At 44.4% G+C, this 26,174-nt stretch overlaps 2 protein-coding genes and 1 long non-coding RNA gene across 8 annotated transcripts; 2 read left to right on the forward strand and 1 right to left on the reverse strand.

The window, feature by feature from the left end:
* Positions 1 to 254: 254 nt before the first annotated feature.
* yy1b (YY1 transcription factor b) lies at positions 255 to 4,316 on the forward strand. Of its 4 annotated transcripts, none has more exons than XM_088361088.1 (5): positions 255 to 1,024; positions 2,330 to 2,507; positions 2,611 to 2,671; positions 2,852 to 3,010; positions 3,342 to 4,316. In XM_088361088.1, exons 1-5 carry the CDS (start codon positions 439 to 441, stop codon positions 3,522 to 3,524), a joined length of 1,167 nt encoding a protein of 388 aa, XP_088217214.1. In that variant the 5' UTR covers positions 255 to 438; the 3' UTR covers positions 3,525 to 4,316. The 4 variants fall into 4 exon arrangements, with proteins under 4 accessions (XP_088217214.1, XP_088217215.1, XP_088217216.1 ...); XM_088361089.1 differs by having other exon boundaries at positions 258 to 1,024; positions 2,342 to 2,507; XM_088361090.1 differs by having other exon boundaries at positions 259 to 1,024; positions 2,330 to 2,492.
* A 1,595-nt stretch (positions 4,317 to 5,911) lies between these two features.
* LOC148381872 (uncharacterized) lies at positions 5,912 to 26,004 on the forward strand. 3 transcript variants are annotated; one of them, XR_015854422.1, is made up of 8 exons: positions 5,912 to 6,139; positions 7,058 to 7,111; positions 8,361 to 8,424; positions 10,431 to 10,490; positions 21,913 to 22,054; positions 22,174 to 22,242; positions 24,521 to 24,681; positions 24,761 to 26,004. It is a non-coding gene; the product is annotated as an uncharacterized LOC148381872 (long non-coding RNA). The 3 variants fall into 3 exon arrangements; XR_015854423.1 differs by having other exon boundaries at positions 7,058 to 7,124; positions 24,521 to 26,004; XR_015854421.1 differs by having other exon boundaries at positions 24,521 to 26,004.
* lrfn5b (leucine rich repeat and fibronectin type III domain containing 5b) lies at positions 12,712 to 25,045 on the reverse strand. Its single transcript, XM_088362230.1, has 7 exons — positions 24,620 to 25,045; positions 17,893 to 18,580; positions 17,511 to 17,739; positions 16,681 to 16,855; positions 15,365 to 15,704; positions 14,129 to 14,429; positions 12,712 to 14,023 (listed from the first exon to the last, which is right to left on the reverse strand). Exons 2-7 carry the CDS (start codon positions 18,552 to 18,554, stop codon positions 13,334 to 13,336), a joined length of 2,397 nt encoding a protein of 798 aa, XP_088218356.1. The 5' UTR covers positions 18,555 to 18,580; positions 24,620 to 25,045; the 3' UTR covers positions 12,712 to 13,333.
* Positions 26,005 to 26,174: the final 170 nt, after the last annotated feature.

A 26,174-nucleotide genomic window follows, 5' to 3' on the forward strand; every position in this document is an offset into this window, starting at 1 on the left:
CAGTGTTTTTGTTTTTTCCCCCAAGATGCACACCGATTTAGGTATGTGCATTTAGGTCTATGGGGCGATGTGTGTTTCCCATGTATATATAAATATATATAATTTCTGGGATTGTTTTTTTAGATTCATACTATAGAATTTCGGTCTTTCGTACACTTTTTATGTGCTTCTGTGTGTCAAAGTATGTTATAGGCAACTTCCGCCTTACGATCCGGATCTCGCGATGTTTCCCCACGTAGGCGCAAAGCGACGACGAGATCTGGCGCGGGACGGAAGAGTGGCGAGAGTTGAAGCCGAAGAAGAAGCAGCGAAGTCGGGCAGAGCGAAAACCGGAGCTGGGGGGGGGGCGTGTGAAAGTTAACGCGGCGGGTCTCGAAAGCCCGAAACCAGGTGCATAAACGCGGCGTGAATGAGACAGGCAAGCTGGAGGACTTCGACATGGCATCGGGAGAAACCCTGTACATCGGGTCGGACGGCACGGAGATGCCGGCCGAGATCGTAGAGCTCCACGAGATAGAGGTGGAGACCATCCCGGTGGAGACTATCGAGACCACGGTGGTCGGTGGCGAGGACGACGACGAGGATAACGACGATGTACAGCCCATGATAGCGCTCCAGCCGCTGGACGACGACCCGGGCTCCATCCACCACCACCACCACCAGTACCATCACCACCACCATCCAGAGGTTATCCTCGTCCAGACCCGTGAGGAAGTAGTCGGCGGGGATGAGTCCGACTTGCACACGGATGACGGCGGCGGGGGCTTCGAGGACCAGATCCTCATTCCGGTGCCGGCCCCCGGAGTGGAGGACGAGTATATCGAGCAGACGTTAGTGACTGTAGCCGGGAAAAGCTCCATGGGTCGGGTGAAACGAGGAGGCGGCAGTGGCGGCTCGGGCGGGAAGAAAGCGGGCAAAAAGAGCTATATAAGCGGCGTGGAGACAGGAGCGAGGAAATGGGAACAGAAGCAAGTACAAATAAAAACTCTGGAGGGGGAATTCTCCGTAACGATGTGGGCGTCGGGTAAGTTCTGTTAGTTAGCCCAGCTACGGCTGTCACATCTCGGCTTCACGAGGCCTTCTTGCCAGGGCGTTGTCCTGCTGCTGCATCCGACTAGTTCCTGGAGTGTTCTATCCCATTGCAAAGTAGCGAGCGAAGTCGTGCAGGACTTATAGTTCGACGCAGAAACCTCAAGCAAATGTTTTTGTTTTGACTGGAAGCCATGTTTTAGGTGTTGCTGGGCGCCGCCATATTCCCCGAGTCCTGAGAAGTATGGCGGCGGCCCCCGAAAAAATGGCGACCCTGGCGGGCCCGAGCAACATGGTGCTTGCGGTTCAGCGGCGCTCCGCTTAACACGGTCAAAACGTCACATTTTGCCCGGGTTTTGGGCTAGCCACTGCCCATAATTCCTCACTGCGGTGGTGTTAACACACTAGTCGCGCGTAATTTGACTTAATGGCCATTTTGGGACAAAATATTTTTCGTTAGCTGCTAGCTAACCTCAAAGCGCAGTTAGCCGCTTCGAAGGAACAAATAGGCCTCGATTAGCTATGCCTCGTGTAGTGCAAAAAAAAAAAAACGTCATACACATTTTTATTCCCTTAAAGTTTGTATTTTGCTTTGATATTTACACAGAGATATAAACGTCTGTCTTATACACAAGTTTTGGTTTAAGGGCGCTATACTACGGCTATGCTTAGTCTTCTACTGCAGCGTTTACAAACCTTTTTGTAAACCAGGGCTCACCGCTTTTACATTAAAAAAAAAAATGTCACAAAAGTATGAATAATCCACTAAAATGATATAGTTACAGGAAGCTATTCTATATAGATAGGCGCCAGAGATTGTTTGTAAATCGTAATATTGGATAAACTAATGAAATAGGATTTGAGGAATGTGTTCTGTCACTGCCAGGAATGGGAATTGATTTGATATCAATAAGCAATGCAGCACTTCTTCATCAAGTTGCTTATTATTTCTGCATAGGGTTGTTCGATGTTGACAAAATAGTCCCCAATTTAAATGTAAATGTATAATTAATTATAAAAGTAGATTAGAGAGAGAGTGGATCTGAAAAAAATGACTGGAAGCAGAGCTGAAGGTTTGTTATGCTACCATCTCTCCTCTTTGACAAAATTAAAGGTTTGCAATTGTGAGGCACCCGCCTATCATTTTGTGTGAGAGTTTGCTAAACATTTGTAGGTCTGAAAATCCAATAAGCGCTCTGTTTATTTTTTTCCACTGATGTTCAATGAAGCTGTTTCCCGCAGACTCACCTGCTGGTACATGCTACTGTATGTTCGGTTCAGTTCTGTAACGTGTTTCTAGACACCCATGAAGACATTGACCATGAGTCAGTGGTGGAGGAGCAGATCGTGGGCGAGAACTCTCCACCCGACTACTCGGAGTACATGACGGGGAAAAAGCTACCCCCGGGCGGCATCCCAGGCATCGACCTCTCAGACCCCAAGCAACTGGCTGAGTTTGCCAGGTGCAAACCTCTTGTGCAAGTTATTTATTATTGTCTAAAATCTGACCAAATTCACAAAATGTACTTTGAATCAGTTCTTTCGTCTGATAAACGGAGTCTTTCTTTGGGCCCCAAACAGAATGAAACCCAGGAAAATCAAAGAGGACGACGCACCCAGGACGATAGCTTGCCCTCATAAAGTGAGTATGTGATCTATCCAGTATGTATCTGCCATCAGGAAGTAAATGCGAAAGCATGTGATGAAATGCCAAAGATGCCGCCCACATACTCTATTTCAGTTCTAGCTCTCTTCACGGTCCCCCCCCCCCCTGTTTGCTTCTTTCTTTCCTTTAACCTTGTGAATTTGTTTCCCTCACCAGGGCTGCACAAAGATGTTCAGGGACAATTCGGCCATGAGGAAGCACCTGCACACCCACGGGCCTCGCGTCCACGTGTGCGCGGAGTGCGGCAAGGCCTTCGTAGAGAGCTCCAAGCTCAAGCGCCACCAGCTCGTCCACACGGGGGAGAAGCCCTTCCAGGTGGGCTTTAAAGAATGACGTTCAAATAAAAAAAATGAGATTCAATTATAGGGTTCAAGTCGGCAAATTAGCGCTTATCTGGCTGTGTGTTTATAAATGCGAGAGAAGGGGATTTAATGAATCCATTAGACGAGGGTTATGGGGTTAACAGGCTACTCAAGTGGCTGAAAGATGGATGGGTCACAAAGGAGACCTTTCATAAGCAGATTTATTTTAATCATCAATGAAGATTTTGTAGGGAAAACGATTTTAACACACTCTGCACACTTTGCTTTCCCGTCACAGGGTCGTATGAAATGCTAAATATGCACGTGTCTCTTTTGTGTCCCAGTGCACCTTCGAAGGCTGCGGCAAGCGCTTCTCGCTGGACTTCAACCTGCGCACCCACGTGCGCATCCACACGGGCGACCGCCCCTACGTGTGCCCCTTCGACGGCTGCAATAAGAAGTTCGCGCAGTCCACCAACCTGAAGTCGCACATCCTCACACACGCCAAAGCCAAGAACAACCAATGAGACGATTTCCTTCCCACTCCCCTCCTCAATGCGCCGTGAAGAAGAGAAAGAAAAAACACTGAACACTTTTTTTTTTTTTTCCCCGCCTCCCGCCATTTGCATTTTGAATGGGAAAGATGGAGACCCCCCCCACGCGAAAGACTTGTTTTTACCAGAGTGGTTTTCATATACCATAGTCACATGGCTTTTATTTGCCATTCTGGTGTGCACGTTGTACACCAACAAGCTATGTTACACTAACGCCTTCTTCTTGTCGGCACAAGAAACCAATAACCACCTATACTCTTTGTAGACGATCGGACACAGAGGTGTGATTCTTTTTAATCCAATCTTTTAGTGGCTTTTCCCGTTCTCGACCAGCGAGCGGCAAAAGAGGTGCAAGCATCACTTCCCTTTTTGTTTCAGATGTGCTGTAAAGACTTGAGAATAATTACTCTTTTTGTCTTCATGTTGTATATCAACTGGCCACAATAAAAAAAACAGTCATCCCTATTGGAATAGTAACATAATCAGTACAGAGGCTTTCTGTCTTAATTGACTTTTACCCTCATGTGATTTTTTTTTCATATTTCAGGCATCTGGCAGCAAAGTGACTGTTTCGGATTTGATTTTTTTGTACGTTTGTTTTAGAAGACAGGTGGTAAGATGTCTGCTGTATTTGCTTTGAAATTGCAGGATGCTTAATCGGGTGTGATTTTTGGTGTTGAGGTCTCTAATATTTTGGTGATCTTATTTGCTACACGGGTGCGTTAAACTGCTCTTGCCACAAAAAATAAACACATTGTTAGATTACATCATTTCCATTATTCATGTAAATTCCACTTCACAATAGATGGTTGTTTTTATATATTTTTTAAATGGGAACATTTTATATCAAAATATATTCTTTTTTTTTTTAATTTGGGAAAGAGAGTGGGAATCATTTCTTTCCAACTTAATTTTACTGACAAGTTCACTGATGTACTTAGCCAGTAGTTCATTATGATCCTCAGCTTTCCTACCGTTTCATTTGCTAATTTTAGCCGCTGGCAACCTGATGCTGCCCTCTGCGGGTCACAGCTGTCATTACAACGGGAGCTCTCCGAGGTACTGATCTACAATCCCCATTGTGTCGTGTAAGTAAATGTTATTCTCAAGGTGCACGAAACGTAAATTCTGCTCACACATAGAGGTGGCCAAATTAAGATATTTTTATATTGTATATCATTTATATATTTTTCCCCATCACTTTGCTTATGTGTAATGTGGCATAGCAAACATCAGTCTATACTGACCTCAGCTGGCCAAGTAGTGAACACCAGAAGGCGCAACGCAATTTCCATTGTATTGAAGCATAAAATGAGACCACCAATCTTAAATTATGTCATTACTGTATGCTTTTTTTATATTAAATAAAATATAGAGTGGAGGGAAAACATGGGAAATTTTATTGAAAGGCCATATCGCTAAGCCCGAGTAATTTCCACTGCACCTGAAGTAGGCTATTAAGAGGTTTCATTAAAGTGAAATTGTTGTTTTATTGGTGTGACTGACAAAGGCAAGGACAGAGTAAATGCTCTACTTGTTATGCAGCTGCAGTCTGTCAAGGCTCCAGCAGCTGCTCTCTTTCACGCGCTTATTTCATTACAGCTCTCCCCCCCACACCCCCCGTCTTTAATCCCGTTGCTCCATGTTTACCTGCACCGAGGTTAGTTTTCAGCAGCCGTTACAGCCTCCGAGCAAGCTCAGGATTTTCTTTCTTTTCATTAGCCTGTCTCCCAGAAACAACAACAACGCAGAACACCTTTGCTTGTAAAGGCAGTATTTTTCTACTACTGCTTTTTGTTTGGTTTCATTAAATGGAGCAGAGGCGGTGAATGAAGCAGCAGTTTGATGAGTATTCTTCTCACCTCCAAAAATGCCACACTGGTCACATACATTTTTATTTCTATTTTACAGGGTGTCATAACAAGGCAAAATTTACATTTCAATTTATATGCATGTTTAGGTTAGTATCTTATGTTTAATATAGATAGATAGATAGATAGATAGATAGATAGATAGATAGATAGATAGATAGATAGATAGATAGATAGATAGATAGATAGATAGATAGATAGATAGATAGATAGATAGATAGATAGATAGATAGATAGATAGATAGATAGATAGATAGATAGATATTTTAGATATTTTAGATATTTTATTTACATAGTTTTGCACTTTGCTATGTTTAATATTATTTCATATTTTGATATAACATTATGCTAATATTATAATGTTATCTCTATCAATATTCTACATCGCCAACATTCGGAGTGGCCCTCGATCAATTTCTGCAAATTGTTTATTGTTGTTGAGCCATTAAAATATGCAAAACCCGTGTTCACCACCAGACGGCAGACATCGCTCAGCAGCGCATCCCACATTCAGTGAAGAAGAGCGTGGCCGATAAAACACAATCTCAAAATAACATAAACAAAAGTAATTCTACCCCCCCTAACGTTAACAGTTTGTTTGAAGTACATGAGAATTAAGTAAATTTGTTTCCTCTTAAAACATAGATTTATCTAACGCTTGAGAGTTTTTTCAAACGCTAACGAATGGCGTCTTAATTGCACAAAGAAGCGGCACAGGTGAGTGAGTCACATTATATATTTGGAGATTTGAATTACATGTAGAATAACAGTGTAATATTAAAATTCTTTGAGTAGATTTTTTGTGAAAACATGCTCAAAAGAGTTGTTGGTTTTCTTTTCAGTAGTTTTGTGCCATTGTTGATTGGGAAATTGAAAGCAAGAGAGATTTTGCAATGTCGGGGGCGATTTCGTGTAGTCTACTCTTTTCTATGAGCATTTGAAAGAGAAGATGTCATAAATCTGGTCTGAAGTGGTTTTATATGAAAAATTGTAGCCCCCCTTAAATGATGGCATTTAAGTTGCCATCCCTTTACTTTGTACATATTTGCATGGTCATTGACATCCATATGTATCCCAACCAGGCATGTAGCACAAAGGCTCAAGTGATGCTTAAAATCAAAAGTATTGATCCAAGCATTGACAGTAGTCTTACATGTACATAATGAAGTCTTTTGTCATATCTCTGGAGCAGTGGTTCTTAACATTGTTGGAGGTACCGAACCCCACCACTTTCATATGTGCATTCACCGAACCCCTCTTTAGTGAAAAATAAAATTATTCTTTTGAAATTCAAGACTGATGTTTTTTACTGGTGCACAAAATAAGCCGTGCATGAACATCCCCTTGTTCAAATAACAAAATCAACACAATGCATGAACTCACAACAAATTACATACTGGCAAATCAGAATTTACACAATAAATCAGGTTTGTTCGGACCTCCTCAGTGGAGGCTCTGCCGAACCCCTGAGACCGACTCACCGAACCACTAGGGTTCGATCGAACCCAGGTTAAGAACCACTGCTCTAGAGGTTCTAACAGGTTGAATCGTTTGCTGTGCTTCTTGCTCTTCTCAGGTCAAATCTCAGAACTTGTTTCAATACAATCAAGTGTGGGTTTTTTTCTGTACATTTAGCGCCGAGGAGCACAGCCAAGGATGCTATTTCCATGCAGAAAACATGTTGCCAAGGTAACAGGCGAGAGTAAGTCTGTGTGTGCGTGTGTGTGCGTGCATGTGCCGCAGACAGGTTTCCCGGGCATACGTCGTTGCTTGTTACACATTTGATTGCTGCCTTTGAGTTGTTGAAATGTCAAGGCTTTTTTTCCCCTCCCTCCGTCACGCGACTTGTAATTCATCTGCCGTCGTCTCTGGCACACTTTCTTTTCTTCCTTTCTGTCTTGTTTGCGCTCATTTGCAGTCGGCATCTCGTGTCTGCTACTCAATTTGTTTCACCGTGCTGTAATTAAAATCCCTGAATAAGCTCTGGTGATTTGTAACGCTAAGGTAAGACCACTTGCGTTGTGAAGCTTTGACACTCTCTTGTTTTTACCATAACAACCATCTCCAAACTGCTAATTAGGTCATACGATGATTGAACTGTTTACGTCACAAGACACACACACGTACAAACACACATCTAATGATATCCTGCAAAGAAAATTTTCATAGCATATTGAACAATATTGGGGACAAAAATGGTCCCAGGGATGGGACTGAATAGTCGATAAAAAAGTCTCCTTTTTTTTTCATTAGGTTTGCAATAGAAAAGGTAATGTACTTTGAAAGAACAGCTTTTTAAAGGCCATGTGGCCAAAATTCAGCTTGTTAACCTTTAAAATGAACATCGTGAAAAAAATAATGAAAATGCTGAAATGATGTATAAAAATGTGATTTTATCTCTGTTGTCCATTAATTATATACAAATAAGTGGCAAATATATATATATATATACAAATAATCTGCACTTAACATGAGATCATCTTTATTATGATTCATAACATGTGTTAAGTCACCACACTTGAATTTATCTGAGTAAATGGCTCACCCCAGGCACTGCTGTTTGGAAGGCAGTGGAGCTCAAATGGGCTTTGTTTTATGCCTCTGACACAATAGACACAATGGTGTCTATTTACACAGGTGATTAAAGTTAGCACTCTGTAAATCTTAAAGGCTTTAGACAGAGCTAATTATTTTTGTACAATAAATCCTATTTGCTTCCTCCTTCTTGTCAGATTCAGAAACAGAATTTGTGCAACATGAAATGTGTCATGAGATTATGTACCAATTTTTTTTTTGTAGCGCCGTACAAATTGTGTAACTTTGCGCATTGCGGTGATTAAATGATGATGATGACAGCTTTATCGGTCCTATTTTTTATCCCACAGTCCGTCCATATTTTCCGCACGTCTGATTCTGTTTTCCTATCTCTCTCGTCCAGGCCAAAGGCGTCAATCAGGTCGACCTTTACTGGGAATGAAGACTTGGAGCTGCCGCCGTGGAAGGTAAGCTGTTGAATCTGCATTTCAAATACTCCTCCAGCCTGTGTTGGAATTTAATCAACATCCGAATTGCAAATATGGCTGCCACGTGATCTAAAATAGGTGACATACCTTTCACTAACTTTGCAACTGATCAATTTTTTGTAGAACCTGAACCAAATAGTTTCTTCTGATTTTACTTTGAATTGACTTTTTAAATACATTGTAAGTGGATTTGAACAAAAAACTTTCAGCACAAAATGTATAGAAAATTACAAGTATTCTAGTGTCTGTGCCATTTGAGGCTACGTGAGAATGCCTGCGTGTGAGCAGTGGCCGACAGCAGCTCCCAAGAAGAATGTGCTAATTGTGTTTACTGTATTACTTTGTTCTTGTCACAACTTTCACCGCAAATACAGAATTCGTGCCACATTTGAACGGAATCCTTGTTCGTCTTCCGATTCACTCCCATCCAATACGAGGTGACAAATGATCAAACCGTAGCTGCGAGGGCTGCTTCCGACGTGTTGGCATGTTAGCCAAGCGCGCCCCAATTAGCGTGACAGCCGCGTTAAGCGCGTCGCTTGACAAGCACACTTAGATGAGATCATCGCCGGCAATAAATAAGATTAGCCTGCAAAAAAAGCAGACTTGATTGGTAATCCCCTGTGATCCAGATGACGTAATTCCCCCGTGGCCGTGTCGATTGCTGTTTCATCGCTATTCCGTGACTCTGCGCGTGGAAATGAGCAGTGACCCCTTTCTCAGCCCCTTTGGCAATTTCCTGTTGTCTATTACAACGATTCTCCGACTTTTTGAGTCCAGGGAGCAAAAAGTAGCCCCTCATAACTACCATGTATGGGAATTATAGGAATGTTTCCTGTTTTTAAGACCCACCAAACATTGGCCACCCACCACCCAGGCCAGAAGCGTTAACAAGATTAGCTTTCACGTTTACAAAAGTCAAACTGAATGGCATCGCTAAAGAGGCTTTAAACGCCAAGCCCCCCGCCTTCCTTTCTCCCATCACCGGACAATCAACAAGAGATCCATCATGGCCGACCATTGGCATTGAGCAAATGACCCGGATAAGCGATAGCCGCTATCAGGTAAATGCTCGCTAATGGCGTCCGACTGTAAAATGCGACCTGGCTTGCCTCCGTGTCATCCATCACCTTTGCAGTACATGTAACTGAGAGGCAGGAGTGTGTGCAGACTGGATAACGGTGTAACAATTAAAGCCAACTCAAGCCCTAACCCTGGCACGATGGCGGTAACACCACATTCAGGACCCTCGGTTCTGCGTTATGTAATGAAAATGAAGCACTCCCAGTCGTTGCTGAGTAAACAAGGCGGGTCGTCTTTTGAATTGACCATTTCAATTCCCCCTCCCATCCTTCTCGCAGCCCAGACGGCTGTTTTCCCAGAAACAGGAGTCACATTCACTATTGATGAGCTAGGATGTTCATCCTGGACCCATTTACTCTTCTTAATAATGCATACCCCTTCATAATTGCCCGTGCATATTTTTTTTTTTTGTGCCGCCACCTCCAAGCTGGCCGGGGGGAGGGGGGGTTGTTTTGGTGGCCCCCGGGCTCGCTTCGTCGCATTCTCTCCCCGGAGCGGCGAAACAATGTTCTCATGCTGGACCCTTAATGAGAGCGCCTGCTGCAGGAAGATAATGAAACGGCGGCCAGCCAACGGTGCTAAAAGGCATGTTTGATGAAGTATTCCTATTACGTGGAGGATTCAAACAGCCTCTTCGGTTTGTTCTAATAGGCCCAACGATGTATTTAAAAACAAAGACGCCGGCCCCGATTGGAGCCATTTGCGATCGTGGCGGTGGCCTGCGTGGACCGCATAAAGAGACTAACACAGTTAACTTAAAAGTGGCACCAAAAAAATGACAAGCCTATAAAGGAAGAAATTGAATTTAATTGGGAGAGCACTGGAGGTGGGAAAAGACTGATTTCAATTTAAAAGAATGTTTTGAATGTTTTATCCTAATCCTAATGCAACATTTTTCCCAGGTTCCAAGTTTGATTGACAGTTGACAGATGAGCGGGACGTGCCCTCAACATTTGAGTGAGGTGAGAATGACTTTATTATTTTTTTTAAAGGCACTGAATCTTACCATTCTAACATGGAGTGAATTCAGCCTGTTAAACAACATCAGTGCTCTTCCACCTCAGACTGTTGTCATGGCAATGGTCACATTACAGTGCGGTCGCGATGGCCGGCTAACGCTTACTGCTTAGCCAGCTCTGTTGGGTCCTATTCTATTTTTTTTTTCCTCCTCAACACAGATGAACTTAACTATGGTCCTAGGAATTACATTTCAGTGGGTCACCATGACAACAAGCGGTGGATGCACCATTTAAAAACACAAAATATATTTGTGAAATAAATAATTTGATGTTAACATTTTTAAAGGAACATTTTCTTAATTTATTGATTAATAATATACATTTGAAATTAGTAAAATAATTAATCAGGCATTTTAAATAATTGATAGATTTATTATGAATAGTAAAATGCAAAATAAAGTATATGTTGATTTATTAAAAAACAAATAATACCATGAAAGATACTAGTAAACAACTTTTATCAGCCTTTCGTCCGAAATCCGTCACATAAATAAGGTGGTCCCCTCCTTCACTACCCCACTTTGGGCAGTGACGACCGAAGCTGCAAAAGGAGGATATGAAAAGATGTTCCTCCTCCTGTTTCACATTACCTCTCACTCCCCCTGTGGCCTCTTTTTCCAAGCTCCCCTCCTCCGCTTCCTTCTCCTCCTCCTCCTCTTCGCCGTATTTGTTTCGCAAAACCCTCCATCTTTTCCTCCCTCCCTGACTCCCCCCCCCCCCCCCCATCTATTATTTAACGGCACCTCTGGCTTTCTACCACCAAAGAATGAACTGAGACTCCGGCCAGGCTCCTTAGCATTTTAATCAGCCCTAATGAGCTTCTAATGCTGAATAAACATGGTAGCAACCAGCTGGTGTGGATGAAAGTGATGCTTTGTCGTACATGCGCCCTCCGCCCCCCCCCTCCACGAACGACTGTATGTATTATAGCCCCCTGAGACTCCCCTCTACGAGAGGCAGGGCGCATGTAAGAATCAATCAGACAGCATCCGGCGACCAAAATATACAAGAGATAAGCTCATGTTGATGCCGTGTCACGGCTGCTGTCTTGGATCAATGTTAGCTAAATACTGCACGGATATGCTAGGCTACATTTGGTCCTGCTAAAGAAGAATAAATCCTAGTTTCAGCTTTGATCCAATCAACGATTGGACTGTGCAATACAGTGCACCCCGTCCAGGTATAGAATATTTTTTACACAATATAACAGAAAGTGCCAGGTGCCAGCCATTCGATCAAGAAAGTGAGAAAAACTATAGATTCCAAGAAAGAACTTGGAAAATAGGTCATCTCTCGCACTTGCTTGCTGTATCAAAAATCCTCAATAAAGGTAAGAATGATGTTACATTTTCCATTATCTGTACTTATTACACTCCGTTTTTGTGTGTAGATTTATAGCTATACCTTATAAAATGTATTTTTATTAGTAGTTTTATGTGTCTGGAACGAATTAATTGGATTTACATTGTCAGTGTGTTGTCAGTGGAGCAAGAATCTAAAGCCATTTGCAGTTTTTGTTGTTGTTTTGTTTTTCCACAACTGATATCGTCACAAAGCACTGAGCCACGTCGTTAACATAAACTGATTTCTTTTGGCACGCTCACATGATGATGTCACACTGTTTATACGTAACAGACGCAGCCCTCTTGGTAACACACCCCGCAGTCCAAACTCGATCTGTATCGCCATTCACCAAAAGCAACTTTTTTTTTTTTGTAGATAGTATCGGAAATCCCAAGTGAATTTTCCCTTGTATCACTGCTTTATTTATACTGTTAAACATCAAACAGAAACAACAGCAAAATCAAGAGCTGACACCCCCCCCCTCCCTCCCAGTATCCAGTTGTGCTCGTTCCTTTTACAAGTTAATTTATACATCAGCATGATAATACGTTAAAAAAGAAGGACTGAAGGAAGCATGGAAAATGTCTTCATTTGTCTGAAGCTCGTCGCATAACGTCACCATGCCGTCGGGTCTTTGCGTAATTACGTGATAAAAGTGATTTGGTCGATTCAAATCAGAGGGCAGTATCAAGCTGAGTCAACTCGTGCCACCGAGAAAAAAAAAAAAAATGCTGCATTGTGCTGTGTCTGGGATGTAAAAGCACATTCATTATATCCACACACACACTAAAAAAAAAAAAAAAACAACACACCAAGGTCATTCAGAGGCGAGTCCTCGTCTGTCTTTATCGTACAGAGTGTCCGGGTTACTGCATTCGGAATGACAATAAGGATCGCCAATGGAAAGCCATTTGGCAATTTATTCCTTATCCTTACGATCTATCTTCAGGTCCATTCAGCACATTAGAACATCCAGAGTCCAAACTTGAATTATGTTTGTTGAAAGACAAAGACCATACTCGTCATTAATGTCCCTTATGCTTGATATCGAGGCTATGGAATAACTTCTCAAACAGTTTCAGAGAAGAATATTTGTGGATTTATTTGTCATCCTTGGCCCTAAGATGGATTTCAAGGATGTTGAATAAAAATGCAAATGGGTTTCCATAGTCGCCTTGAGATATACTGTATGCCTTGGAAAATCTTTGTACAGGAGCTTGTTTTATACATGTTGTGCTTCTCGTGGTCCACTCGCGAAGAAGATGTCGATTGGTTATAGCGTATAAAACAAAAGCTGGTCCGTAAACCCGCTCGTATTCCCTTTGATTTGCGAGGGGGACCTTCAAGCTCCCCCCCGGAGTGGCTGAGTGCCAACGCCAAGGCAAAGCGGTTCAAAGCAGGCCACAATCCAGTTCAGGAAAACAAACTCGGTAAACGCCGAGTCATAGGGTGCTCTCCAGGAGCCACTCAGAGCGGGACAGCTTGTCGCGGGCCCGCTGAATGTTTGCGGCGTTGTGCATCTGCGGAAGTTCTCCGCTCATGGACAGGCTTCGCTTGGAGCGCAGGCTGGCCCCCGCTTTGGGGTACGCCACGTACAGCCGCTCCCTGGATGAGTCCGTGTTGAGAGAGTGTCTGCGGTTGACTCTGATGGCGCCCGCCGGCACCGTCATGTACTGACGAGGGGCCTGACGTGCCCGCGGGACCCTGGGAGCTGCAGTCCATTTGTGGGCTTGGGCGCGGGATACCACGGGTGGCACTTTTGCCTCCGAGGAGTTGTTACGGTTGACGTTGTTGAGTTCAACGTCAGCTTGCGCCTCAGCTCGAAGGATGTCTGACGGTTTCGATGAAGTCGCCGGGCGCTTCACCCTCGGGACACCCGGGGAAGCCGGGTGCCAACTGTGGCTGGCGGCCGAAGTAGACACGGTGCAGTCAGGCAGGGAAGGTTTGGCTGTGCCGGTGTTGGCGATGGATGCTCGCTGCTTGACCGGCTCCAGGGGCGGTAGAGCGACTCGCAGACACTCTTTGTCGTTCTTCTCCGGACGTAGGACCTGCTTGGACAAAGACTTGGGGAGTCCGCAGCCCTGAAGTTGCCCGTCGCTGCTCAGGGAACGAATATCACCCATCTCCAGAGCCTGTTAGAAGATTTAATTTGTTTCCACGTTTGTGGAAAAGATGGATTACATCCACACTGGAGACCCAGGAACAAACTACACGGTCCGCCACTGCGCCAGACTCACCTTATCTGCATCTCCCTGGTTGCACACCCGGTAGCGCACAATGAGGAAGATAATAAATGCCAGCACGGAAGCCACGATAATCCCTCCAATGATGACCACAATGGTCCCGCCTAGAAACTGGGACTGCATGAAGTGGCATCTCAAATACTGGGGATCGGTGGAAAAATGAACACAGCCGATGACCCGGGTGGCGGTCAGCGAGGTGATCTGGTCGTCATAGATGGCCAGCACGCACAGGTCGTACTGCGTTCCCGCTGCTAGGTTGTTGACCAGGATGCTCTCACTGGTGGGCGGGATCATTCTGGAGAGATGGCGACGATATTAGAGCAGAGTGTGGCACCTGCCCAACATCCTCCATTCTCATTTTACGTTGATTTTTTTTTTTTTTTTTTTTGACCTCAGCTGATCCTGTTTAAAAATTAAATGCCAATCAAATTTGCCCACCCCTGGATTAGCGCCTCAACAGATTATGCAGTTGATTGTTTTGGAAGTCGGCCATTTTTATCGTGCCTGTGTTTCATCAGTAAGTGACATTTGATTCATTCTCAGCAGCCTCTTTCGTGATGAAAGGTTCACGGATAAGGCTTCTGTCTATCTTTTTCCTGCACTGCAGCTCCGTACCAAAAAATGCTGTTGACTGCATCATTTTTGTCCCCATTCGTCCTATCATGTCCTGGTGATGAGCGTCTTAGGAAAGAGTAACAGAGATGAAAGACGCCTGGGATGCTGTTTTTATTTTTTATGCCAAACGCCGGCCAGGCTGACGGCGCTTTCATCTTCAGCTTAGTGCTGACATTTGTTATTTTTGATTTTGTTGATTAAGCATTATCAAGACGGTAAATGGTACACTCCGGCAAAAGGGGATTAAGAGTTGAAGAATGAGAAGTGAGATGCGGTGCATTAGTACTCCTGATGGGATTAATGGACACCGCAAATAATCACATAGACAGTCCAGCACCAGCCCAGGAGACCGAATCCCCTCGAGGGACTGAAGCGTCCTGAGTCGGTAACATAATGGGCGTGGTAGTTTTAATCATGCGGTTGAGGTCATCTTAAGTTTATTTAGCAAGTTTGGTTTGGAAACTCGTTAAAGTTTTGGGCTTCGATTCTCGCTTATGGCATTTCAAACTCCAGCAGGGATTCAAGCCTGGATCTTCTGACTGTAAAGCAAATATGCTGACCACTCGAGGACCGTACTTCCCCTTGGGTTCCCAAATACCTGTCCTTACACCTCACCTGTAAACCAGCGAGTCGTCGTAGGTCCCGTTGTATTGGATCTGGAACATGCGGATGCCCGGAATGTTTCTCTGGAAGTTAAAGTGGACCACAGCCGAGGTGGCCGTAGCCTCGGCTATGACCACCTTCTTCTCCAGGCCAGTCTTGGCGTTCCCCAGGGGCACCCCGCCGCCCGGACCCTCTGCTCCTGTCTTGGTGACCGTGGCAATGTCGGAAGACCCCGGGTCGGGCTCCTGCTCAGCAGCCGTGTTGTTGGTGATGTGAGGCAGCTTCGCAATGACCAGGTCCACCTTCTGCTGGGCTTCTCCGGCTGGGTTGGACGCCACGCAGGTGAAGGAACCTGGAAGGAGATAAATTCATTTGACGAGTGCCTTTCGTTCTTTTAAGTGCCGGGGGCCACAATTCTAATCCTGGAGTGGGCAAAGTAAAGCCTGGTCTACTCGTTCCAGTTTTGTATTATTTACCACTTAAGTTGAATTTTTATAAATGATTCTGTTCAATACAGTCACAGGTTAATATTTCAAAATGACAATGACTTATTGCTTCGTGATTACAATAATCTATTTTTACATCCGCATTTGACCTTAAGCTCTCTTTACAAATGACCCGGCCCATCTGTCCAATTTCAAAATGTGGCCCTCGAGCACAATCGCGTTTCCCCAACCCTGCTTTAATCCTAAGAATAGAAATGTGTTTATGTGCTTTTAAAACAACACTGTTTAGGTTCATTACGCCTACATTTAAACATATTTACAGCGGGCTTCGTTTAGCACAAACGCAGCAAAAGGTTGAACACTGCAAAGGTAATAAAAAGCAGAGCAGCACTTGTTAAGTAGACTATTTAATGGTGCTAAATCTCAGATGCTAAGTGTAAGAACACTGAGCACCAAGTCAATATTTTTAGCTTTTTTTCATTAGTGCTAAATAACACTTTTTTTTTCCTCAACTGAACAACCCAAAGATAGCACAACGTGTGAGTTTCACAAGTAGGTAGAGGAACTGTTAGTAACTTTTGCTAGCTGGATAAAACATAGCTAACCTGTGATAGCTTGTTTTCTCATCCAACTCAAAATATGCTAAAATATCAACGGGTTATTAAAAACGATTTACCGTTAAAACAACAAAGATACGATGTGTTAGTGAGTTTCCCGGGTGTGTTTACATGCAAACTATTCTTTTCTGGCACGCTAACAATCAATTAGAATTTGCGTGTGAGCATCTTGGCGTGAGATGTGGCCTTCAGCAGTTCCTTCAGAGTGTTCAGTATTTAAATATTGTAGCTTCATTATCTAACCTCGTTGACACTACAAACCAACCTGAGTCCTTGACGGTGCTGATGAGTATGTCGAGAGTTCCGTCGGTATGCACGGAGGCTCTGGAAGAGTTCGACATGAGGCGTCCGTCAGGGGCAATCCAGTGGATGATGGGATCTGGATCCCCCCGAGCCTTACAACGTAGCGTCACACTCTGACCCTCCAGGGCCCGCAGCTCCTGCAACAACAACTCCGTGTTGATATATTGACCACGTTTGGGTTTTTACAGCTCTGTTCCCTGTAAACGTAATCGACTATTGATCATAGTCGTAACGATGAATTAGCACGTTGGCCGGGCCTTCGTTACGGCGGCAAACACGCGTGAACCATAAACATCCGTCGTGATGTAAAAGAGGCCTGAGATATGGGTGTTTATTACGCCGCGCCGCTTCGATTGGATCGTTTTATTTGGATGGTTTTCTAGAACTCATTGGCGTAATGGCAGATCTATCACAACCCACCAAATAGCTTATTACAATCCTGTCCACAAGCGGGGTGCACACGTAAAGTACCGAGTTTTAAAATGACATGAAGCCACACAAGTGCTTAGTGAGCTTTAGGTCTATAGTCGTGTACTCAAGTTGACCAACATAGCGCCAACAAGACATTAAAATTAAATAAATAAATGAAATGAAATAGCAAGGGCGGTGAAAAAAAAAATCTAACTCTCAGTACGTAGATACCCAACTTTAGGTAAATCTTGTCTACACTATTTTACAATATCCCATTAACTGAGCGGCCCAAGGAAGTCCTGTGAGCTTTAAAAGTCTACCAAGTGTGATATTTGATATGAGGCCACAGCGAATTAATCAAGAGCTTTGGGGGGGTCGCACCTGAGAGTGTCTGGTGATGAGAGGAGGCTCGCACAGAAACTCCTCTTCCGACACGGTCCAGAAATAGCGTCCTGCGAGGTGTTGAGGCGAAGCGCATGTCTCCAGATCGTCCTCCCGCCGCAACCTTCTTAGCCACAGTAGCTCGCAGTTGCACCGCAGAGGGTTCCCGCCGAAGCTTAATGCGAACGAAGTGGGCCCCATTATCCCCGAGGTGGCCAGGACCCCCGCTCTTTGGAAAGTGATGGCAGAGGTGGGGGGGACTCCAGTTAGAAGGACTTAAGACTTGGCTAAAACTTGTGTTCATGACATTTAACCCGACTTAGTCTTGATGCATGATCTGGGACGCATGAAGGTTCAAACGAGATTTATGACATCTACTCACCTCTGGAAAATGGGGTCCGGGGGCAGCTTCTGGAGCTTGTTGGAGGTCACATCCAGCCTTTTGAGCTTCTGTAGACCAGAGAAGGTGCCTTCTGGGATGTAGCTGAGCATGTTGTGATCCAGGTTGAGGGTGTGGAGGCTGGACATTCTCTGAATGGCCACCCACGGGACGCTTTCTAGATTATTGTAGGACAGGTCGAGCTCCTCCAGAGCCGTCAGGTCGTTGAAGGCCCCGATCTGAACGTGTGTGAGCTGGTTGTTGTTGAGGATGAGGTGGTGCAACTTGGACATGCCGCTGAAGGTGTCATTGGTGATGCGTGTCAGCCGGTTGCTGTCCAGGTGGAGCGCCCGCAGGTTCTCCAGGTCCTTAAAGGCGTGCGGCACAATATTCCCGATGGTGTTGCGAGAAAGCGTCAGGTCCACCAGTTTGGTCATGTTAGCAAAGTCCTTGCGCTTGATGCTTGTGACAAAATTATCCCCCAGGCGCATTTCCACCGTATGCCGGTCGATGTTAGGGGGCACGAATAGCAGTCCCTTTTTGTCGCAAAGCGTGGCCAAATTAGGGTTGAGCACCTGGCACACGCAACGCTTGGGACAAACTTGAACCTTGTGGGCCTTGACAGCCGCACATAGGACCATCAGATAAAGCAGGATGGTCTCCATTGGACTTGTTATTCACGTGGTCACGCCTGCAAAGATAAGGTAGAAAAAAAAACACAGATAGGAGGAAATGGTTTATCGAGCAGAGACTGCGCAGCGCTGTCATCGCTATTAAACATTCATTTGTCTTGCTGGGGGAATTTGCTCCCCTCAAGACAGAGATGCTTTTGAGCCTGAAGCGCTTTACAACCGGATTGTAAATAGAATCATCGGCTCAGCACTGTGTCCAAATTGTAAGCAGGGGGTCAACAAACAATGAACGTCATGCAAATTAGATCTGGAACTAATTAGTCACATGCAGATTTCAAAAGGCCGTCTGATTGCTTTGTGTCTTATTTTTGGGGAGCCGTTTAGTATGTTTTTAAAAACAAACTGGAGTGGGTTGTTTTGTACCCTAAAATTGTATTCATTTTAATTTTAAATTAGTCTGGTTGCTTCATATTGTAGTAATTTGCTTGTCTCCATGCCAGCGGACTTCCAAAATATTTGTCAGACGGTGACAATTGCTTTTAACACAACATGACCGGTCAAGTGAGTATCGAGTGAAACTTTTTCCCACTTTTCATGATTTCACATAACCACATACGATCGATTCTGTGCCAGTACTTTTCACTTTTTTCAAGATTCACGTGCAGTTTGAAAGGGGCTTATGTCTGGGAGCCGACCCGGGAACGCCAATCCCGCATTTCTGGTTTGCTAATGCGCCGCTTTTATGTTTGCGTACACAGGGATGAAAGTCTCAAGTGTCCATCTGAGGGCCTGATCAGAATTAGATGCTTATCTCCTGGGATCATGCGGCCAAAAGGATGGGATGATGACGATGTGCCATTGATTTTTTTTTTTCTTTTTTCTCTCCTCTTACTTATGACACAGTCGAGATAGGGGATAACGACAGATCCATCTGATGAATCCCCGGACCTTGTCAGAGGGGATGTAGCGTAAAGTGGAGATCGTATAGCAACTGTCAAGAACTGGAATTTGGTGTCATTTTTCTCTCCTATTTCCCACTAAAGTGAAGAGCAATCCAATCAACTGCTAAGAACAAGAGATTCCCAATCCCATAACCGCAGTAAAAAAAATCTACAGACTAACCTTTAAATACAGACGAGAAAGGTCTGATTTATGGTTATGGCTGGGTGGTTTGCTCGTAATCCCACCATTGTCGGCACTGCGTCTTGACAGCGTGGATAAAAGTCTGGACTCAGCACGGAGCCCCGCCAAATAAATACCGCCGTGATTCCAAAAGCCAACATGTGTCTAATATCTTCCATATTCGGCACGGGGAGGAAACATCAGACGGGACGGCAACGTTTCGGGAGGGGTCAGCAACCTCGGTTACGATCTGACAAGCGAGGAAAATGGAGGACAGAAGGAGGTCAGGTTTGAAACCCGCCATGAAGATGATGATAAGGGAGAAACGATATTGTCGCAGCAAGCCTGCTGGCTATGACATATCTTATGAGTACTGCTGATCAAGCTGCAGTGAGGAGACACCCTCACCCAGTCCCACACAGAAATTATCATGATGTGCGAATCTTAAGACGTGCTGAAAAGAGAAAGCTAGAAAGGAAACTGTTCGTTTTTGCAGAAATCCCAACGCGGCTCACGTTCTATTAATTAGTCTTTGGATCACAGCACACAAGCTAGTTAAGTCGTAGTTGAGTAAGAAGTGAAAATAAATATCTTCTACATTTGACACACTACAAAGAAGATTTTTTTTTTGTTTGTTGTCCGCCAAATTCAAATGTACGCTAAAAATGTACGGCGATTGCCAGGGCTTTTCCACACTGTGACAACGAGGCACTCTAAAGCAGACCCAACCAATGTTTGTTGTGTTTAATGTTCTTGTTAATATGAAGTCCGCTTTGACACTGATGAAGACGTGTATGTTGTTGTTAACAGAGATCTGACATTCATGCTAATGAGACTCGGAGGTGCGCTTCCATGTTGCGTGATGCTTTGAGGCTGACTGGCAAGCCTTCTGTGGATGTGCAATGAGGCAGAAACGACCTGCAACTTCCAGGCTCAAATCGTGCTCAAGACAGGATATTGATTCAGTGTGTGGGGATTGAGGCAAATTCGCTCCTCCCTCTCTCTCTCTCTCTCTCTGCCCCTTAGATAAACGTGATGCGAATGGTTACCACTGTATTCCCTCCACGCCGCCCAAACAAGACCGTCCCCACTAATTTGCATTTAATTATCAGCATTCTGCTGGGATTTGCATAACAGGTTGCACTCATCAGGTACACGAACAAATAAGCAGATAATCAATCAACGTGCTCATCAATCACGCGTTTCATCTTTTAAATGTCACAGCGACATCGGAAAGTCATTATCCTGCACGTTGGATAAAGACTGAGAAAAAAAAAAAAAAAAAAAACTGCACTGACCGTCATCTCCTGCCCAGTCAATCACATGTTGCTTTACTACCTCCCAGCTTGTCTTTGCACCCCCGGAGTACACAACAGACTGACAGCGCACGCCCACACGTGCGCTCCAGTGGGTGGATCGCTGCCTAATAGAGCCCCCCCACCCTTCCCCCCTCCCCTCATCTATGGAAACAGGCGACTGCAGCATAGCCGTGGTGTACAGTAGCAGAGGATATCTATGCTCTCCCAGGGGCGGCCTTCTCTAAGAACAAAAAGCTCAGCATAGCGTGCCTCGCCTTACGACCCCAGGGCGCGAGTCAAATGTGTTCCGATGGTGCAACTTGTGGTCTGGAGAGCCCCAATTCCAGTCCAAAAAAATCATGGGAAAGTCACGCAAAGCAAATGGGAGTGCCAAAATAGACTCGTATAGATTTATTTTTCAGTCTGCTCACAAAAAAATAGAGAATTTTTTTTCACCATTTTCCTAAAACAAATCAAGCTGCAATTGCATCAGCCATATTATTTATGAAAGTGACCCAACATAGATGGTGCGACATCTGCCTCGCTAACACTTCTGTATGCACAGTGACGCTCCTCTTAACGCGATAACTCTTGGGTGACAGTCGCGACGCCATGGCAACACTGAAAAACGTCATATTGAGGGGAACGCGAGAGGGAGGTGAGATGCAATCAGGGCGGGGGGGCTCATTTTAAAGACAACCTAATGACATTTATAAAACAATGAATCCCCCAGAGGACAGATAGCACCTGGACAATTTAGTCACTGATAACAAATGAGGTCCGGCTTTAAAGCCCCTGAACATTGTTAGGGTGCTATTACTTGCTAATGCTACGAGACAGCCATTGATACTGATGTTACCGCTGCATCTTAACGTTAGCCGCGCTGTATACAAAAATAAAATAAATTAACATGAAAAATTAAACCACATAACACGACTGTACATAACATATTGCCCTTCCTTGTTCTTCAGTGAAGTCGATCGGCCACAAACCATCTTAATGGCGCATTACCGCCACCAAATGATATTGTCCTTCCACGGCTATGAAACAAGTCGATGGTGGCTGGAAGATGCGAGAGTTGGCACCGCTGCAATCTCGGGATTGCAATCAGAGGTCGGTAATAATGTGTTACATTTACTAAAGTAATATTTTGGATAAACTTGAGTCTGTGGCTACTGATTGCAAAGATATGCTGCAATGCATCACAACTGTCTATTTTTCTCGCGTTTCAGGTGGTGGACTGCATCTCAAATGCAATTTTGGAAGCAACTGCAGTTTCTCTGCTTTGCCTGGATGTCAAGGTATCATCTCGCCTGTGTGTGTATGTGCGTCATACTAAGCAGACCCCGGTGAATCAAGAGAAGTGCTGTTCATCAGCATTTACAAGTCTCCCCTGCCATTTTGCAAGTGTTTTCCTTCGCACAGCATCCGAGCGGGAAGCAAAAGTCAGGCTAGGATGGCGAGGAGCAAACAGACACACAACCAAGCCTCGTCATATTTTCCGACATCTAGCTGTCTGGAACAGGCAGAAGACGTAGCTCAAACGCTCATCTGCATTCTGCTGCCGTTCTTGTGCGATCGCACCCCTGATGTGAGGGGAGGGGGCTTATGACCTGGGATTTTCTCTCACAGAAACCTTGAAAAGCACTCTGGAATATCAATACCAGATGTGCACTCTCGTTCTCCCGTTTAATTCCTCGCGGGCGCGCAGAGCGGAAGATATGATGTATTGAAGGAGTGAAAGAAAAGTAAGTTCAATCCCTTCCCACGTTGCGTGCAGACAAAGCCCCCGTAACAGCTCCTTTGTCGCGTTTTGCAGTGAAATGAGGACGGGCTAAATTGACAGTGAACAACATATCCTATTTAAAATAGTTTTTTTCTGGTTAGGAAAAAACTAACTGCATTGGTCCCCTGAGGTAAAGTCTGTTTTAAAGAAAAATAAACAAGAACTCTGTAATCTTGTACTTAACATAAAGCAAAATAACAAATAGTATGCAAAAACAAAAATCTGTTTATGCCCTATGAATTAACGGGACAATTCATTTTGTTGTTTTATTATCTGTGTACATGTGTTGCTGCACTATTTGTGTTCGAATAGCTTCCACAACCCCAACTATCAATGCTAACGAAGCATGTTTAACGCGTCTTGTTTTTTTTTTTTTGCCATTAGCATTAAAGCTATGTGGTTGTTTTGAGACAAAAAAAAAAAAAGAAAATCATCCAAATCATGATACATTTACTTGTTTCTCAAGGCGCCACCATGCAAGATTGCCCAGTAAGCTCTTCCACAGCCCTTGATTGATTTTTCAATTGGATTTAGGTCTGGGCTTTGGCTTGCTGTGGTTTATCTGCGTGTGAAGCATGTCGGAAAAATAAAAATAACGAGGCGCGGTGGGCCCCCACGGAAGATTCAAAGGATGCCTGCAGGCGCTCGGGAATAAAAAAGACCACGTGATGACTCACACTTGACACGAGGCAAGGAGATGCCTTATTTAATTTGTGTAAAAATATGATGAAGCTCGTTTATCACCATGTTTCTCCGCACATAGTGATCTAACAAATGCTGAGGCCCAATTAGTGGCTGCATGTATCCAAATAGCACCTGTAGCAGCGGGGAAATGCCTAATTACTGCAGGGTCCAGATGCTAACCAAAACAGCAGCATCTAGCAAACAAAGTTCCCTGTATGCAATTAAAGGTGATTTGAGGGGATCATTAATGTAGATTAGCATATACATAAATATATTTTTCATTAGATTTAAAACTTAACCTCTTTGAACTCCATTGCTAACCAAAACAGAAGCACCCTTGTCTGCACAGTTCTCATGATCCTATGTTACCTGGCAACAACATTTCGCATTCCAGTAGACGCTCATGATGTGCGGCCGCACCACGATATTGCGCTCATCCACGTCTCGAGAAGCTACGTGACCTATTTGTTCCACCTGCAGTTCTCCAAAGACAATTTATGAGGGATTCACTCCACAATGTTGCATGAATCCATGATTATGTTCCGGGGGAGCTGCATGGAAAGTTCACCGTACATTGTTTAACATGGCTTTGCAGAGATAACGCTTAACGTTGCAGTAAATTCTGTCTTATCGTCACTCCACGTTTATTCCACCTTTCCTGCGTTTCTCCATTGTTTTTTTTTTCTATTTTACTTTTCAACTTTGCTCTTGACACACAAAGGCCTCCACCCCTTCTGCAGTTGGGTAAACACTGGCCACCTCTTATCAAGTATTTTTCATTTATCTTTAGAACATCAAACACCTTCTATATTTTCTATGTATATTCTCCACCCAGTTTTTGGAAGCCTCACATTGACTTTGCGCACCATTAACATGCCCACTCACTTTGTGGATGCCATCACACCTTGCGACTGAGGTGTCATTTGCATATCATTTCGGCTTTAACAGCAGCAACAGAAAGAACCTTCATCAGTAGCGGCTATCGGCGCATCCTCGGGGCACAGGCAATAAAACACCCAGCGCAGCAGACATTTTATGTGAATTACAGCCTGGTGCTCACGACCAATCAATGTGGAAACTAAAATACATCTTTTTTTCTGACCTTGCAGGAGTGCTGCATAAAAGTACACACCTCAAGTCAATTAAACACCACCCGCCTCCCCATCACAGGAGTTGATTGACGGCTACGGGGGGAGATTTCTTTTTACCTTGCAGAGAACACATCCAGCCCCACAGTCAAAGGGAGAAGACCAGCATCTCCGCCTCTGAGGTAATAAAAGGAGCAAATTAATGCAGGTGTCCCGCACACGTTCTCATGGCTTCCGGTAACATGTGGCCGGCCTTGGCAGCCCTGTCGATGCCCTTCAAGGAGGGAGGAAGAAGCGGAGATCCGCCGCACCGGGAATGAGTGAGCATCGGTCGGAGGAAGGCAGCCTCACCTCCTCCCCCAAAAAAAAAAAAAAAGAAAAAAGAGGAGCGAGATAGAAATGGATAGAGAGGGACAGGAGGAAGGAGGCTGCTGTTTTGAACAGCTCCTGCGAATGACTGCAGCCAGATGTTCCTATAATTCCCCTCTCTCGTCCCCGCTCTCTCTCTTAATCCAGATTGCCTGCGAGGTTGCAGCCGTCATACATCCGCGCGCACACACACATCTCGCACACACATCTCGCTCGCCGGTTCCACTGGCGCTTGTGTTCGGAATTGCAATGGCGGCTGCACAGAGAGCGTTTGTGTGCACAGACAGATGCAACACACGCACACACATGAGCCCTGCCTGCCGGCCGCGCTCACAGGCTAGCATCATCATTTATTCATGCGCACGCAGAGACTGCATGCGCGACAGAATGCAGCATGCACCACTTTTCGCCTTCGCTCAAAGATATGGATTTGACAACGAAACTCACTCGCTAGCACCCCCTGGAAAGTTTACAAAATCCAGCCCTCCGCACTTGTTCTGCTGATAAACAAGAATTGGAGTGTTTATCGTGACAGGAAAAAGAGAAAAAAAAAGTCTCAAGGTCCCATGTTTCAAATTGACGTCAGCCATTTTGATATACAAAGCAAATAAATCCCAGGCTTTGACAAAATTCTTCTGATAGTCCAAACAAGCCCAAATGGAAAGCAGGTGTTTTAGACAGATGGACAACAGTAGATTGTGAAGCTTTAATGTTTAATTAGTTTAGGGAAAGATCTAATTGAATAGGATGTGATGAAATATATGTTGTTGTTTCTGGGTGTTCTTGCATCTGTTACAATCACAGTACGCTGCAGATCAGTCGTTGAATAAATGTTGACTTGGCTGAAACGTAAAGCTCCCCGGTGCGTCCCCTGTGGATCTGTTGGCACGTAATAACAACCCCCCCCCCCCCCTTCCGCTTTCCGCATTTTATACCTCCTATAAGTCAAGTTTATTTAGCCCTTAATCACAAAAGTGTCTCAAATGGCTTCAAGGGCCCAGTTCGCAAAAATCAACATTTAGGAAAGGGGAAAACTGACAGGAAAGAAAACTATTTGACTGTATTGATGCAATTTAAAAAAAAAAAAAAGAAAAAGAAGTCTGCCATTTTGTTTCAAATAATACTGCATGTTCACACACACACATACACACTCCCGCCAGTTTAGAATTGGCATGGAGGATTTCTATTCTTAATCAATATCTTGATCTGAATGCCTCAGCGGCTCAATAAGAGCTTGAGTTAGGTCATCTTGGCAAGAGCTTCATTGACCACTTCATTAGGAACACCGCTGGGATCGAGTGGCTGA

The sequence above is a fragment of the Syngnathus floridae genome, chromosome 19 (genome assembly GCF_059516105.1).
Source record: "Syngnathus floridae isolate MCC-2025c chromosome 19, RoL_Sflo_1.0, whole genome shotgun sequence".
Classification (NCBI taxonomy): domain Eukaryota; kingdom Metazoa; phylum Chordata; class Actinopteri; order Syngnathiformes; family Syngnathidae; genus Syngnathus; species Syngnathus floridae.